The sequence below is a fragment of the Gymnodraco acuticeps genome, unplaced genomic scaffold, assembly GCF_902827175.1.
Source record: "Gymnodraco acuticeps unplaced genomic scaffold, fGymAcu1.1, whole genome shotgun sequence".
Classification (NCBI taxonomy): Eukaryota; Metazoa; Chordata; class Actinopteri; order Perciformes; family Bathydraconidae; genus Gymnodraco; species Gymnodraco acuticeps.
This window is the reverse complement of record NW_022992090.1, coordinates 853,348-870,306: the sequence shown is the minus strand read 5'-3', so window position 1 is coordinate 870,306 and position 16,959 is coordinate 853,348. Positions and strand designations below refer to the sequence as shown.

Here is a 16,959-nt window from a genome sequence, read left to right as displayed (position 1 = left end):
GCTTATTGTGACCTTAGATCAACTTCTTACTGCAGCCAGGGCTAACTGGATTTGAATATTGAGAATGTTATAGTCTATAAGTCACATATGATTCTGTCATATTGTGTCTCTTCGATAAATTAGATGCTAGTAACGGAAGCTGCGGTCATGCTGCCAGAAACGAAAAACAGAAATGATTCATTTCCACTGAGGGCACTTAAGCCTAGATAATATCAGAATTGTGTTGCGGTTCGCTGTGCTTCAGGGTTAGACATTGCCAATAATTAACCTAAATTCCCAAAGGTCAGAAGAACCATTATCTAATTCTGAAGATGAGCACCAGAAATTAAATTGGGTCTGCTTGAAGATCACTTTTAATCGATACCAAGTGACTTGTTGTCTTTGCTGAACAGTTTGAATGTTTTTCTCAGTAAATTGCCGTATACAGCTTCTAACAACATGTACATCGTTGTATCTGAATGGTTTCTGGTGTCAGGGTGTGGTGACAGACCCTTCTTCACAGACAGCTCCCCCCTCCTCACAGGACGCCAGCGGGCAGCAGCCTTTATCAGTGGAGAACACAGATCATGCCACAGCCTACTCTTACCAGCAGAAGTGAGTGTTGTAAAGACATCTCTCTTTGTATTGCACACTTTCTGTAAACTTACCACAAAGGTATTACAGTATGTTTTTGATATATAAATCTCCTGTCTGTGTTGTTTAAGTTTATTTCCTTCATTGCTTTAATTGAAGAAAACAGTGGTGTCACTTAATATGCTATACAGTTACAGGTGAATTAATCTGGACAAACACCTGGTAACTTTAAACAGATTCATGCAAACTGTTTTCAGTTTTAGGTTTTTTTATTAACGTGGAAATTAGTTTTGATAAGTGAATTCATAGTGACTTGTTATATTCTAATGGAACTTATGCTAAGCTTTGGTTCCCAGAATGTCAAACTAGTCATTCAAAGCCATTTCATTTAGCTTATGTGAGTGGAAAGACCTGGACAGAGAGAGAAACGTCTCCTTTAATTTTGACATATTTCGTTATGAGTGTTTTCTGGGGGGCTATGATTCACAAGTTAGAACAACCATGTTGAATTGTGCCCATATATATTTAGCAACAGAACACTACAGTTCTGGCAAACACAACGTGGAGCCAATTGTTTTTTTCGTGCCTAATCATGTTGAACTCTGCTTGCACAACACATTTATTTTCTTTCTTTTATTCTCCTTGTTGTCTGCCTCCTAGATAACCCACCGGTGGTTTCTTTTCCAAAAACAGCAGTCGGACAAAGGGCGTTGTGTCTACAGGAGAAACTGTGACATTGTCCACTGTTTCCTCTGTTACCCTTTTTTCACTGACTTGTTTTCTGTCTCTTTAAGATAACAAGATTGTTGGGAATCGCTGCTGCATCGCCTTCAGAAGGACTGCACTGAGGCGCTGGACACACAGAGAGAATCCAAATGAAACAGGGACAAAAAAAGAGGTGGCGTGGGCAACACTGAGGGGAGAATGCTTCCACTGTGCACATGCACCAAATAAAAGACAAAATGAAAAAAAAAATCTATTATATTTCCGACCTGGTCGAACGAAGAAAGAAAAAAGAAAGGCTGGTTTGCTGAACTCGAGGACAATGAAATCAAATGCAGTCTGCAACTTTGAGTTTATCATTTCTCACTGTGGGACTGGACTTTGCCTCCAAAGGAAAAAGAGAAGACATAAAGTGAAATCTAAACTCAACTAACAAGCTGTAGAGAAAGAAAAAAAAGAACATTTGAATGTGCAGGTAGATTTTCAGACTTTTTTATAAAAAAAAAAGAAGGAAGCAAAGTCTAGGGGAAAAAAACAGTTTGTCTTCCTTTGATATTAAGCTACATTATTTTCATTATTTTTATTATTTGAGTAGTTTTCTAGAATATCAATGTTTTCGTAAATCTTTATTGCCTTAATTTTCTCAAACGTTGGGGAAAAATAGTTTCCATAGTGTTGAATTATTATAAAAAATAATGATGATGATTTGAGATTTTCTTGGAGAGTTCCAAGAGCGACCGAGATGAAATCTACAAAGCTATTTGTACAGGATTAAAAAAAGAAGGTTGTTATTGTATGAAGATGATTTTAAATTATGTGGTGCAGTGCAGCTGATGTTGGTTGATAGGGAAAAAAATCCTCTTTAATATGACTATTGGGAAGGGTCAATCCACTGCTTCCTGGAAAATGCAGTCAAGTTTAATGGGATAAAAGTTCTGTTATTCCATCACATTTGTATCTTTTGAGTTTTGATTGCAGCCTTTTTACGTTGACGTTTTTGCTTTGCCTGCTTTGCTTGTCTCACTGCAAAAAAGAAAAGTACAAAAAAAGGAACAAATCTGACTTTGACAAAAGCAGAAAAAAACGCTAGGATTTTTAAATGTGCAAAAGCAATAGTTTTAGTAAAACTGTTGACAGTTTCTTGAGTCTTTCTTAAACGTTGAACAAAAGCAGCCAACAGGTGGCGTATTTTATACCAAAGATGAAGAAACTAGGTAGTGAAGAGATCTTCCTTGTGTTGCTTTTCCTTCATTTTTCACCTCCTTAAAACCTGAAACGGACCTGTCTTGCTTGTCATGCTGTTGGCCTTTGAGACAGTTTTATCAGTCACATGTTGTGGGTCTGCTATACAACTGCCTCAACCAGAAGAGTGTGCTCTGAGACGTTTGTTGTTGTCATGTGATCAAACGTGGTGAGGATCCAAAGTGCGTTGGAACATCTGTGAGAGACCAGACACCCTGTGGCAATATGGCATGGAGAAAGTGGAGGAGGTTGTTATAATATTGGGAAGTTGGTATAGAACACTTTGGTGGTAAAGAGGTTGACATCCTGTGGAATATTGATTAAACCTGTACGCCCTACTACGCCTTCTTCAGGCTGCATTGACTAATCTTTACTCAAATGACTCCTAAATGCTGGTGTAGCTCATTACAACACTATTTTTTTAATCATTAGACTCAGTTTATACGTTTTACGCCAATGTCTTGCCAAACGCAAGCCTTTTAAAATGTGAGCAGGGTGAGGATCTACCTTAAAGAAAGGGCATTTCTGTTGAACAAATCATTTCAGCTTATGTATATTCTAAGAGGAAGAGGAGAGATATTTTGTTTTTCTATTTGTGTTACACTTTTTTTGAGAATTGATTACGTGTGAGCTGCTGTTATTAGGGATTGAGGTAGTTGTGTGTTGGGTGGGTCCAGAAGAGGGGACGGTGACGGAATGACATTTGGAGCCTAGATAGGGACAGTTTATTGTTATCCATGACTCAACTGTATTTAAAAAACATTCTACAAGTCAGGTGCCTCTTTTCAAGTGTGAGAAAAGATAGGTTCCTTGTTGCAGCCCTATTATGAGATTATGAATCTCTTTTTGAATAATAATAATAATCTGCATTATGTAATGCGTAAGAGGGCATCTGTTGAAAACGAAAACACCTCTATGGACATTAACTTGCACCTACTTGAGCCTCCATCAATGAAAATAAGCCAATGGAGGTGTGGGAACAGACGGACACACAGAAAATGCACGGTTCAACCAAAATCAAGCAGATACAAACCTCTATGGGAAAAATACATTATTGAAAGAAGAGAGAAAGTAGAGAAAGTGAGGACAAAAGTAATATTTATGAGATCTTTTTTTTGTACAGGTGTGTAAAAGAAGATGCAACAGAAATAACTTTGATGATGCTATTTTTTTATTTGCTTGATCACATGCATCCCATGTCTTTCAAATTGTGATTCAGAGAGTGTCTGTAGAACCAGTGGATATTGCTGTAGTTTCAACTGTCTCTTTTCTTTTTTGTTTCCTTTTTAGACAAATCTTTCAATAAAAAAATGTTTCAAACAGTCACTACTCATGTTGTTTATTCTGCAGGCACAACGTAGAACCACTAGAGTGCACTGCTGTGCACAGTATGATTTACATGAGTGTGTGTGTGTGTGTGTGTGTGTGTGCGCATGTTACATTTTCTCATTCGACACAGATGCTAACAAAGGAATTCATATTCAAACAGCCGTATTTCTTTTTTAACATACAGTATTTCCTCTGTTAAATAATAAATTAGATTAAAAAAACTGTAATGTTGCTGTAACACGGAAGCTTTAATGTTATACACAGCCTCAAAGGCACAGTAACAAGATATTTCTATTACGTATCAGGACTAATAAAGACATTGCATTACAATCATGCATAATTCTCTCCATTTCAAAGAGCTAGGCAGTGTACGATGCATACAAAATGTCAGTCACACACAAACGCACACACATCCATTCAATTCATGCTGTTTTCAGTCAGAAGTTATCAATAGAAATACATTTTATCTGCTATACAATTAGATGTTTTGTAATTCCTTAGCTTATGTAACAAAACTACAACAGGGACCAAACAATAATTGAAAATATTCTAAACTCTATTTTCTAATACATGCTTTTCCTATGTTGGTAATGCTCTGTGTTCTGTTGCAGACTGATTCAGGCTCCGACCAAAAAGTAAAAAAATAACTGTTGATATTAATGCTTAATATCTGTAAACTAGTCTCTGCTCATAAAAATTAGTCTATCTTCAAAGGCATTAACATTATCAGACATTGTTCAGAATATATGTCAAACTCAGTAGTAGTGACTAAAAAGTGGAAATGTGTGGATTCCAATGTGATTGTCAGTGTCCTCAACACTTCATTTAAAATCGGGTGTACTTGAGTCCATCCACTCCACTGACTTATCTTATATACAGTATACAGTTCGAATAGCTTCTGTAAATGTATAATATGTCTACAACAATACTTTAGTCCTTTAAGAAAACCTTCCTAGGGTGTGAACAACACATAGGCTAATATAATATGACATAATGGGCAGGATTGGGAGGGTTACTTTAAAATGTAATCCGTTACAATAACTAGTTACATGTCAAAAAATGTAATCACTAAACTATTCTGAGAATCAAAATATAAAAGTGATCTTTAATCAGAATACTTTCCGTTACCTTTGGATTACCTCAATATCAAATGTAGATCAAATAAAAACAAGAACAAACAAATAACAATATGGTGTTCTTTACTTAAGTGTATTTAACAATGATACCTTAAAAAACAAGAAACCAAGATTCCACATACAAAATGTAGTTACAGTAATAGTTTACAAATGCTGTTTAAGCTTCATACATTAATCAAAAGCATAGATTGTAATTGTGTTTAATAAATCAGGTGTCCACCTACTGCATTAAATAGGAAATGTATTTAAAATAAAGAATAATTAAAGTAGCCTAAATCAGATCATAAAGAAAATTAATTCAGTGTGTCTACCTATAATATATTTATATTTATTTAAAAATGTATTCTAACACTGTAATCCTGCTACTAATCTTTTTTTGCGCAAGTAATTGTAATCTAATTCAGATACCTTCTTTTAGTATCCTGATGACGTAATCTTGTTACATGTCGCCCGTTACTCCCCAAGCTTTGTTATTGATAAAACAACACAAAGACTAGTTGTACAAATTAATAATTGACAGTTGACTGCTGTCCTATACTTATTATAAAATATGATTAAAATTGATATTTAGCAAATAAAAAAATCAATATGTGGAACATGTATTTGCTAAATCATAATAAGACAATTGCACATAGCACATTGAATACATTGTTTATTAGGGAGGTTTTCATTCATTAAATGGGGAGTGTTGATGCCACCACTGGTTTTCAATGAGGTCATTCACTATGTGATATAAAAAAAAGATTGTTAGCAGGATTACAGTGTTGTGTACAGTATATTTTAAAACACTGGCCTTGGCAAAGTGCTACCATTTAGCTTGTAAAGTGGAACCATACAGTGCAACTACATGTATAATACAGGGGAATCAACAGAATCAATCAGTGATTCAGTAGCTCATGCTTCTTCTTTTTTTACACAATGTTCGACAAGAACGGGCACGTCGAAATTCCCGGATGCTCTTTCATTATCTCTGCAGCATTCATAGACCACTGTGTCACCCGTATTTGCATCCTATTACTTAACCTATGAGAGTGTGTGTCAATTGTAACATTTTGAAAGTCTTCTTTGGATACGTTTTATTATAACCAGTCTATTCAAAGTCACTAACGGGATACACTGGAGATGATTTTATTTCATTTTTGAGTCTCTTACAGTACGTTTCTATAAACCCTCACAATTGACACAGATGGCAGTAAATGGCACAAACTAGAAAATTCCCCTTAGTTTCTGTTGGTGCAATTGTCTTGGCAGGCACATGCTGCTGTCGTGCTCTCCTTCTAGTTAAAGGATAACAGCAACCCACAAGGCTTCCAATGGCCATTCCCTTTCTCACACTTCTCTCAATAGCAGGTGCGAATGAGGAAGATGAAAACTAAAACAACAGTTATGATGATGAGTGCTGAAAATAGAAAGATAAGACCGGCAAACAGGGGATCTGTCATGGGCAGGATTTCTTTCACTTCAGACGGGATCATGTTGGACAAACTCAGCATGTAACCCAAACTCCAACCAATGTTGGTGTCCTTTACCTGGAGAGAGAAGAGAGGAGAAGAGTTCTCATAATGATTTGGTCACAGTGAATCTGAATGATGTACACAGTATTTTTCAATGCATCTAATACATCATCGTTGCGTGTAGAGATGTTGATAATATTAAACGTTCCTGTTGTTTAGTTCACAATTACAGCTCTAGGGCAAAACATGAGTAATAACACCCTGACATCATCTCTGTTTATAACCCAAATGTCTCTGTGTTGTAATTTCCTCTGAAAGGACCTGCCCAACCACCAGACTCCTAGTCCCCCTTCAGGCGCTCAACAGCACACTGACCCTCTTGTTGGCTGCATTGACGATTTGGAGCATCGAGCTGTTAAGGAACATTCTTGTGTTCAAGTCTGAAGTTTAAACCGCCATGCAATTTGGAAACTACGGCTGTAATGTGCGGCTTTTCCATAGCTACTGTCTTTCTTCATGACTCATGTCATATAGATTGTGTGTTCCAGAACAGGAATCCCCTTCTGTTCAGGGGGTTCCATTGTTAAAGCCGCTCCCTGTCCTCAAGGCATCCCGTAGAAATACATTGGCTGTCTTTCATGCCACCCTAAACTGCAGATGATTGGTATGTCTGCCGTTTATCTCTATCCCAATGGGTGGTCTTGACTCACATTTGTGCATGTTAAATGCTAACCGCCTGTGACTCAGATATGTTGGCAGCTAAAGCATATAAACTCTCATTAAATTGCCAAAGATATATTCTGATAGTTTTGTTAAAACAAACCTATTTTTTTAAATAGAAAATAAATAAATGTGATATGTGTGTTCCATAGCCGTGTAAAGAACAGCAGTATTAGCAAGCGGTGTAGTGGAGTTTATTTTGTTCAACCAACCTCTTTTTGGAAGTTAATGTTTTTCCACGTTTCTTTGTCAAACTTGTATCCGTCTGCCAGCAAAGTGAACACATAGTGAGATGAAACACAATAGGTCCTAAGGTATTTCTCAGAGATGAAAGGCTTCTCTTCCTTCAACTGTAAGAAAGAAAACAGAGATCAAGAAAGAGTCCAGTGATAGAAAGAGGAAGAATTCAAATGTATTATGTAATAAATACATGTATCAGCCCATTTGATTGCCATTATCAGTGGTTAACAGCCTCAGTGGGTTAAACTACAACATTTACAAGGTTGTTGTCATCTCATTGAAGGAGTCAGGCACCTTTTTAGGAAAAGCAACATATAACAGGTAGGGAGCAGGTCAGGGTGAAATCATGGGTCAATAAACATTGGACTTTTACCAGGGAGCCCAGTGATTGTGTCTGATGAAACTTATTTGAAGTAACAACACACTGATGACACACACATGATCTTTTCCTAAACCTCTCCAGGTAGTTTTGCTGTCTAAAGCTGTCTTAATGTCCAACATTAAGCACTTGTTTCAAAATACTACCATTATGTTTCACCTATTGTTATAGCAACATGCGAGTAAACGCTGGGTGCTCATTCACCTCGTCTTAACCTTTCAAATGTTAGTATTGAGAACTGATAATGGCCATTCAATGAGTTGATCATATTATTGTAAGTAGGAATCCCCAAATCCCTGAGCTGATCAGTCAAAAATAACAAAATCCACAGGATGTGTAAGTGTATATGTTTATGTGTATGTGTTCCACAAAGTTGTTTCCTTTGTGAGTTAAGCCTCAGTTTTGACGTGGTGTTTTGATGAGAGCACAGCTTAGATCATCTCCAGGTGTTTATCTTAAATCAGGTATTTTGCCCTAGGGAAAAAACTCTTCTTACTTCTTCATAAGCAGATTTATTGTGGAATGTGGTTGGCCGTTGTGCTTTACGTGCTACAGTTTGCCACACCACTAAGTGTATGTGTTCTCTAATTGTTCTACTTGTTTGCTCTTCCCACAATTCACTTTGTCTTTACAATATTAAATTATTGTTCTTCTCTTTTTACCCTCCTGTTCCCCATTTTCTCCTCCTATTATTACTTAAGCTTTATACCAATTGAAAACACTTACCACCGTCCACTTTTCTTCGCAGAATTTAGTACATGAAGCTTTGAATTGTTCGAGATCGAATGTTCCTTCCAACCCAATCGCACTACTAGTATAGAAGAATCCTGCATATGCCTGGCAGAAACAGTAAAGACAAATCATAAGTTGCTTTCATTTTCATCTCTCTTCTTGCACGTGTTTTATTTGCTCTCTGTTACCATAAAATCTCCAGTGACTGGTGGCTGCTCGACCCCATTGAAGGAACACTGGGTTGAAGAACATGTCTGGAAATCAAAAATCCTCTTCACCATGCTTAGGCACTTGTCCGAGTTGCCAGTACCCACAAAGAAGAGTTGTTGATCTGGGTTGTAGTCGTTTGGCTTCTCATTGCACTGTGTGTCATAAATGTATGATGCGCCCAAGGTGATGTTGTAACCCTTAGGGTAGCATGGGTTAGGAATGTAGTTTGGGTCAGATGACTCCTGGGATATGAGGAGAAGAAGGTACATGTCAAAAGAAAGAATGTAGGATGAAGAAGAAATAAAACTATCAGATAGAAGGGACATGGGGGTTGAGCAACATTCTTACAACATTCTTACAACATTCTTACAACATTCTTACTAACAGACATCATCTAAATATACAAAACAGGAATTATTTACTTATTAATTACACATTAACACATGCATATACTTATGTACATACATGCTTTTATGTTAGCATTTACAGGACATTCCTGCAAATGTTTACCCATAACACATTCTCATTTTTAGGCTTATGTATCCTGCGCCAATTACTATATATGAAGAATCTATAGGCTACCAGAAATAATGCATTTCTAGCAGACTTGTTTGAGTACATTCACACTTCGATCAATATTCTTAATTACATAATGTATTCTTGACTGGTCTCCCCTTGTCTGTTAGCAACTCAGGGACATAAGTGTTCACTAATCAATTCTTAAATGGGCATTAATGGAATTTGGCCTGTACATGCATGCAAAAGAAAAACAACCTACATTTCCACTGCCACATGCACCAGGAACACAAACAAGCATTTCAACATGAACATAGAAAAACATCCTAAGGAAGGGAACTCAGAAAAGAACAAAGGATAAGCTGTGTACCCGCACTACTTTGTCCAGAATCATCCTCCCAGCCTCATGTTTGCCATAGCAGAGGAAACTGTGTGTGTAGACATTGTAAGGGTAACCGTACAGTTTGACAGGTAAGTAGTCCGGCCCGCTGAGATTACTCTGGACAGCAAATGCGATCTGTGTTGAAGCTCCACCAAGGTCCATGGACCCTACAGTCTTTTCCCCTTGAGGGCGCACATATTTGTTCCATGTGTTTTTCTGTAAATATAAGGTGATTAATTAGTACAGCATATGAAAAACCATGTGATCACCCTTTTGGTAAATTGACATTCTTTTTTTCAAGTTTAACGAAATAATCCATCCACAATATGACTATTTACTCACCCTGTCTTACCTGAAATTATTTACGAAAACTGTTCATGCATCTACAGTGAACGAAGAGTAAATAAAGTAAATTAATTTAAATACATTGGAGCTGCATTCAACATATCAAAAAACATCCGTTCACACTTGTAAGCAACTTGCAGTGTACTCAGTACCAAATACATGCATTTTCACTAAAACATTACTATTTTATACACTTCTGCATAAACAAAACTGGCAATGAGGAGTAGTGCATTTTATATAGGCCGACTATTTAAAAAAGACATGGATTACACTTCATTAGTTGTGTGGGAGTTTGTAACAGGTATTTTTATATACATACTTTGAACTTTTTATATACGTACTTTGAAATTTGTTTAATGGGGCAGCCATTTACTTCTAATCAATTATACTTTTGTTTTGTATTCTTCATTCACTGTAGAGTTAGTAAAGAGTAGTAGTAGTAGCCTAGTAGTAAAAAACAAGAACTCAATGCAGGGTGAAAAATGATATACACATGGTCATTTTGTGGGTATATTATCCCTTGAAAATGATAAGTACACTTGGACCAGATAGATCAATGACAGTGGCCTTACCTCTAGTAAATTCCCCATCAGGTAGTTGACAGTAATCCACCCATACAGCCCTTCTTCTTGTCCAGAAATAATGGAAGCGTTTTGGAAGACGAAAGGCAGAGACGACAGGTATTCCCTAACATCTTCCATGATTTCACTTGACCTCTGTTCATCCAATCCCCTTAAAGCAAAGCAGAACAAGTGACATGAGAACATATCTTACTGGAAACAGCAGTGGTCAATTGTGAAATGAGTATCATTCATCTTTATCTTTATATTTTGGAAAATGCACCTGTGTTGCTCTCTTGCCTAGAGTGAGTTAATCAGATTGTTACTCTGGTGTATGTATGCTACATGTGAAGCTAGCGCTGGCCAGGAGAAGGTTAGCTTGGCTTAACATGGAGACTGAAAGGAAGAGGAAATAGCCATTGACTTGTGCCTTAGAGGGCTTTGGGAAGAATCATGTGGTGCATGAATGGGTTTAAATTGCTCTGATCCTTCTGGCATAGTAAGTAATGTCAAGAGAATATCCTGTGTTTAACTTATTTCAACACTTTCTTACTGTAGCAGTCTCATTCCAGCAGTTGCTCCTAGAAAAAGAGTTGTGGTGTTGCGTTTTTCAGCAGGAATGGCTTCGGTGATGTTCTTAATGCACACTTTAAATGCCGCCATTGACTTGGCACCTTTTTCCTTGTCAACTTTCATCTCGGAGATACCATTACCTGTAACAGGGCCAAGCTAAAATCATATTCTCAAGCACAGTTACAAAGATATCAACTGACTACCATATAAGTTTGTAATAAAACTGTTATTACTATAGGATAGCAGAATGAAACATCATTGTTGGAAAGCAGTAATGGGCTTAAGAAAAGTTTGAGCCAACGGAATAACAGTATGCATTGATAAAGGTCTCTGAGCAGGGTAAGGTAAACAGGGTGATAATTATTTAAAATGAAAAAGAAAAGTTAAGTAATGTTAATCCCAGCAATGACCCATTTAGCGAGAACGAAGAGTTTAATTGTATACAAATTATGAGTTTTAGGTTATTTTTGATATATAGTTAACTTATTCATATCAAATTCAGATTCAGTTTTAATAAAGATGTAATAAAAGTAAAACCTTCTGGCCATGTTTAAGATTAATTATTCAAACAGAGTATTTTAAAATGCTCTCTATGACTTTTGTCAATTTTCTCTTTTCTAACTTAATTCTTGAAAATGTAAAACTATTAAGTACAAAAGATGAATTTTTTTTATAGACCATGACTCACCAGCAACTCTACAGTTCATTTGCTCAGTCACCACTCCTGTTTCATTTTCTTTCTCCCCCGGCCACTTGTACAGGTAAATATTGGAACGTGATGAACCTGAGTCTATCACGATGCCATACTGAAAAGAAAAACAAATTGTTACCGGTCCACATGTTTAATTTCCTTTTTACCTGATTTACCCTCTGCCTTGATTAGTTAAATAAACCTAATGAAGAGGTTTCATATATATATGCATATACATATAGAGAGAGAGCTGAGACTATAAACATTACATTAAACTTTAAAGAGGCTGTTGTTACCCTATCTATCCTTGAAAAAACACATTGTCAGTGTCACTTACTGATGACCCCTTTCAATGGAAATTAACCTAACATCTGGAAACTTTCTGGCATCACATTCACATGAGAGTGTTGGTGATCTGAAGGGTTTGTAAACCAGTTCTTGTCCCTCTCTCTGTATTGATAACTGTTTTGTTCTTTGATGATTTGAGGAAGATCTGCAGCCAAATAGTGCACAGATTGATGGGACCATCCATTGTGTGTGTTCATGTTTACCTCAGAGCTATAGTCTTTGAACCTCCAGGTGTCCTGGATGACAGCAACAGCAACTAGGGCGGCAACGCTGGCCAAGAGGAGAAGCAGCACTCCTGCTATGCAACAATTGTAGCCAATTGGCTGTTTGGAAGCCATTTCCTGTGAACAAGGAATGTGGGTTTTTAAAAAAAAGGGGGGGAAAAAGTGATGTTCTCACTAAAAGCATTTGAGCACTCAAAGTGATTACATGAGGAGAGGTTTGAGCAATGACGAGCAATAATAGAATAAAAAAACATTAGCAGTATTGATGGAATAAATATGACCACCAGGTTTATCGAAAACATACATAAATATAACTGGAAACAGAATCATGAGGAAATTGTGGATAATGATTGGCTGTCTGAAGATTTTCTTTTTTTGTCTTGTTCAGTTTAAATGTATACCTTTATTCCAGGCAATGAAAATCTTATGAGATACTTTAATCCCATAAGATTATCTTTGAGCTATACATACAAAGCAATGGAATGAAAAGGGAAGTTTTTGTATGATCTGTAGAGGAGAATATAGGCCTCTTTCAGCTTCAGATTCTTTGAAGAGAGTGAACTGTGGATTTGGGGTTTGATATAAGAGATATTATAGAGGGTGTCAGTGCTTTCCAAAGTTAAGGCAAGCGTTTTTCAAGGGCAAGAAGTGAGCAAAGACTCAAAGGCCAATGCTTTAATTCAACAGCCAACTAGAACATGTTCTGCTCATGAAAGCCGTACATGTTATTTAGCCTTGACGTTTTGGTTGTGATGTTTGTATAAACTCCAACACAATATGACTACCACATTTCAATATTGCACAAACCCCACTGGACAGGAAAATCTGCAGATCATTAGGTTTGTTTTGTTTTAAACTCTACTTTATGGCTATTATTAAACAAAAAGACCTTCAGTAGAAACACTCAGAACAAAGGAACTTCATGTCAAACATTCGGCAATGGAAAAATCCTAACCTCAGATAAACAGTTTTTCACTCAGATTTGGATCTTGTTAATAAACATTGCATGCTCTGTTTGAGCTTCAAGTTTTTACTGAATTGCAGAAAACAGTGTTTCACGCCAGATCCACCATATGTGCTTTGGAGGAGGAAAGTCACACAAGACCAGAATCACACAAGCATTTCTCCAGTATTTCAGTAAAATGCATTATTGATGCATTAACAGTTCACACGCAAACTTTGAACAGCAGCTGCTTGTATCTGAATGTGTGCAAACTCTAAAACGTTTATTTGTAAGTGATCTGGTTTATTCCATTTTCCTTTCATGCTGTCAATTCTATACTTTTTACATTTTGCTAGTATCATTGGTATCAAGGTTCAAGGTGCAAGGCTTTTATTAGTCATACGAACATAGCTACAGTGTAGTTATGACGATGAAAATGTTAGGTCACAGGCTCCTCCAACAGTGCAACACAATAACACAGAAAAACAGAAGAAATAGTGCAAGTAAATACAAAAAGAAAAATAGTAAAATAGTAAAATAGTAAAATAGTGAAATAGTGAAATAGTGCAATAAGAGTCTATAAACAAGTGATTGAAATATGATATATTAGATAAATAATTTCTAAGTAGCAGCCAGATGAATGTTATGGATGTTGTTTCAAAAGTTCAGGTGTTTAATAGTCTTCTGGCCTGTGGGATGAAACTCCTGACTCTAGTGGTTTTAGTCCGGATGCTGCGGTACCGCCTGCCAGACGGCAGCAGACAGAACAGTTTGTGGCTGAGGTGATGGGGGTCTTTTATAATCCTGAGGGCTTTCTTCCTGAGCCGCTGGGAGTAAAGTTCCTCCATGGATGGCAGCTGGTGATGTGCTGTGCAGTTTTCACTGTGTATGGTGATAATTTATACTTAAAACAACAACTAAGCTTAGCAATGTCATGCTATGTAATTGCTTCATTTGTATAGCATACATTTATTTTATAGTCATTAAAATAACAATCAATGGCACAGCAACGGATAATACCATCCTGTGCTTTAACTGGTTGTCTGTATGGCAATGGGAGGTCATAAATGGATGCAACCTAGTTACAACCTTGTGTCAGTCTTCAGATATTAGATGGTACTGTCTCAGCCCTGTCATTATCAGACTGACAAACATTTGGTAAGCTGCAACACAATTCTCCCCCCTCTTTCTTTTTCCCTCTGTATTTATTACTTTAATCATCTTTTAAGCTGTTTAAACCCCAAATACATATTTGACACCTCTGTTTTCAGTAGAGTGTAACAAGCCAGCAGCAGGATATGTGTTGGTCTTTTACATCATGGCATTTACAGTCAACACGGAAACTCCAGGTGAAAACACCCAGGTAGTCGCTGCCAGACAAGTTGTGATTAAAACCTGAAGAAATGTCAACAGACATGTCTCAGACCATCCTCAGACAGATGCAGATTTAGTCGGCTCAACACTTTTGTGTGTGTCTCTGTTGGTGTTTTATATATGAAATGTATATATTTTTGTGTTTTATTTTTATAGCGATTAATGGCTTTTCCCAGGCTTGTGATACACATGGACTTGAGAGGAAGATAAGAAAAACGAAATAAATCAAAGCTGATTTACGATTGCTTTTCTGCTCTCTAATATTTAAGCTTGTTCTCTTTTATGTTGCCTAATGCAACCCGAAGATTTAAATATGTGCTTCAGTATAATGAGTTTGGCGTTTACGGTCGCTGTGTGCCCAAGAAAAATATATCAATATGCTGTTTTTGAAATCTAGTTAACCATTTTGTAGTACTCTGTTATCCAGCCCTATGCACAACCACACCCCATTACAGTTCATTTGTGCACAAAGTAAACAAATTACACAATACCGCAAACAAAGTTATCTAAAATATTTCCTTTACATATATATAGCAAGAATGAACATCCACATCACCCCTGCAAGAACATTTGAACATGTAGCCTCTGCTTGTGGGGACTGGTCCTCATGAGTAAAGGAGTGTGTTGAAACATGTCCACACACCCATATACTGTAGCAACCCAGTGAAAGGAAAGCAGTCTTAACTGTGTTTGAAATATAGAGTGTTGTGTGCGCTAAATAAATATGTATGCATGTGAAGGAAAGTAGCTTTGTTTGTTTCTTACCTTGAAGAGCTGGTTTGTGGATCCTGGTTGGATCCTAGTGAGGTGGCTCTGAAGGAAGGATGAAGAAACACAGCAGGAAACAAGGGATCAGCAGAGGGAGGGAGAGGAAGATAGAGAGTCAGTTGTGAGCGTGGGCGATTGAAGGAGTGCTTTTCCCACAGGAGCAGGAGCTGTTGTACCCCAACAAAACTGAGATAGTGAGGGAGGGAGGGAGGAAACATGGGAGGAGCAATGTGGGGAAACTCAAGTTTTCACCAATCCCATTGCACTGAAGACACACAGCAAGCAGCCCGTAGGAGCAGGCAGGGAATGATGCAGGGCTTGTTCCTCGCTCAATGTCTTTGTGTAATGATTTAGCACAGATTAAGGTGTTGTTGTGTATGCATAACATAATGTAATAAGGGAGAGGTTGACTAGGGTTGAAGTTAATTGATGTAATCAATAAGATAAAGTGCAATGTGGTTGAGTATCTGCTGCACACGTTATCACAAAGTCAGCCCTTATTTGACAAGCCTGAATTAAAGGTAAGTGCGATGAAAAGTAGAGGATCAAGCACTGTATCAACAATCATGGATGTGTTGGTACCTGAAAGCTCCACATTTAAAGGAGAACTCAAGTTCTCACAGTAAAATCCATGAGTCATTCATTTTACAAATGAATGGATGATTGTGCTGTAATCCAGTGTTTTTTTTGCTTACAAAAATGCCGCTGCTCGAGTCCTCACTAACACTAAGAAAGTGGATCACATCACTCCTGTTCTGAAGTCTTTACACTGGCTTCCTGTGTGTCAAAGAATAGATTTCAAAAATACTGCTGCTGGTTTATAAAGCACTGAATGGTTTAGGCCCAAAATACATTTCTGACCTCCTGCTAAATTATGAACCATCCAGATCTCTCAGGTCTTCAGGGACTGGTCAGCTTTCTGTCCCCAGAGTCAGAACTAAACATGGAGAAGCAGCGTTCAGTTATTATGCTCCAAATATCTGGAACAAACTCCCAGAAACCTGCAGGTCCGCTGCAACTCTGACTACTTTTAAATCCAGGCTGAAGACTTTTCTTTTTGTCGCTGCTTTTAATTGAACTATTCATATCTTAGACTGCACTGTAACTTTTATCCATGTATTTTTTCTTTTAATGTTTATTTTATTAGCTTTTCTTTTTAATGACTGATTTTAAATGCCATTTTCTTAATCTCTTTCATTTTTTGTAAAGCACTTTGAATTGCCTTGTGTTGAAAAGTGCTATATACATAAACTTGCCTTGCCTTGCCTTACAGCGGCCGACAGTAAATAACCAATAGTGTAATTTTCATTGTGTCTGTGCGTGTGTGAGTAGTTGTATTTGCACGCAAAACATGCCGGATTTGACTTTTTAGTCAAAAATCACATACTGTAAGGAGGTGGAGGGTCCTCTCAATGCATCACCCTTCAAAGTCCAGATTGTTGGCCAAAACAACTTCAACCAGTTTCGACATCATATCTAAACAATCATACATTCTAT

The 16,959-nt window shown here is 37.2% G+C and overlaps 2 protein-coding genes across 9 annotated transcripts in view; one reads left to right on the top strand and one right to left on the bottom strand.

Annotated features, from left to right (window-relative positions):
- The window catches only part of LOC117537445 (RNA-binding motif, single-stranded-interacting protein 3-like), a 141,132-nt gene extending 137,268 nt beyond the window's left edge, over positions 1-3,864 (top strand). For 3 of the 8 annotated variants that reach the window (XM_034202664.1, XM_034202661.1, XM_034202660.1), the window contains 2 exons: positions 469-594; positions 1,368-3,864. In XM_034202664.1, coding sequence (XP_034058555.1) covers positions 469-594; positions 1,368-1,421 — 180 coding nt within the window. In that variant the 3' untranslated portion in view covers positions 1,422-3,864. The remainder of the gene's footprint in view (positions 1-468; positions 595-1,367) is intronic. The other 5 variants (XM_034202667.1, XM_034202665.1, XM_034202663.1 and 2 more) reach the window with 3 other exon arrangements.
- A 230-nt stretch (positions 3,865-4,094) lies between these two features.
- entpd3 (ectonucleoside triphosphate diphosphohydrolase 3) lies at positions 4,095-15,598 on the bottom strand. Its single transcript, XM_034202703.1, has 10 exons — positions 15,460-15,598; positions 12,357-12,494; positions 11,803-11,920; positions 11,095-11,254; positions 10,554-10,713; positions 9,625-9,852; positions 8,717-8,980; positions 8,523-8,633; positions 7,390-7,527; positions 4,095-6,532 (listed from the first exon to the last, which is right to left on the bottom strand). The coding sequence occupies exons 2-10, from the start codon at positions 12,489-12,491 to the stop codon at positions 6,344-6,346; spliced, it is 1,503 nt and encodes a 500-aa protein (XP_034058594.1). The 5' UTR covers positions 12,492-12,494; positions 15,460-15,598; the 3' UTR covers positions 4,095-6,343.
- Positions 15,599-16,959: the final 1,361 nt, after the last annotated feature.

What these genes read in the sequence shown, in the direction of transcription:
- entpd3 (XM_034202703.1), bottom strand. Translation starts at nt 12,491, where the DNA reads ATGGCTTCCAAACAGCCAATTGGCTACAATTGTTGCATAGCAGGAGTG. An exon ending in AATGAACTGTAGAGTTGCTG is followed by an intron (nt 11,255 to 11,802) that starts GTGAGTCATGGT and finishes GCCCTGTTACAG; the next exon opens with GTAATGGTATCTCCGAGATG. An exon ending in GCTGGAATGAGACTGCTACA is followed by an intron (nt 10,714 to 11,094) that starts GTAAGAAAGTGT and finishes CTTTGCTTTAAG; the next exon opens with GGGATTGGATGAACAGAGGT.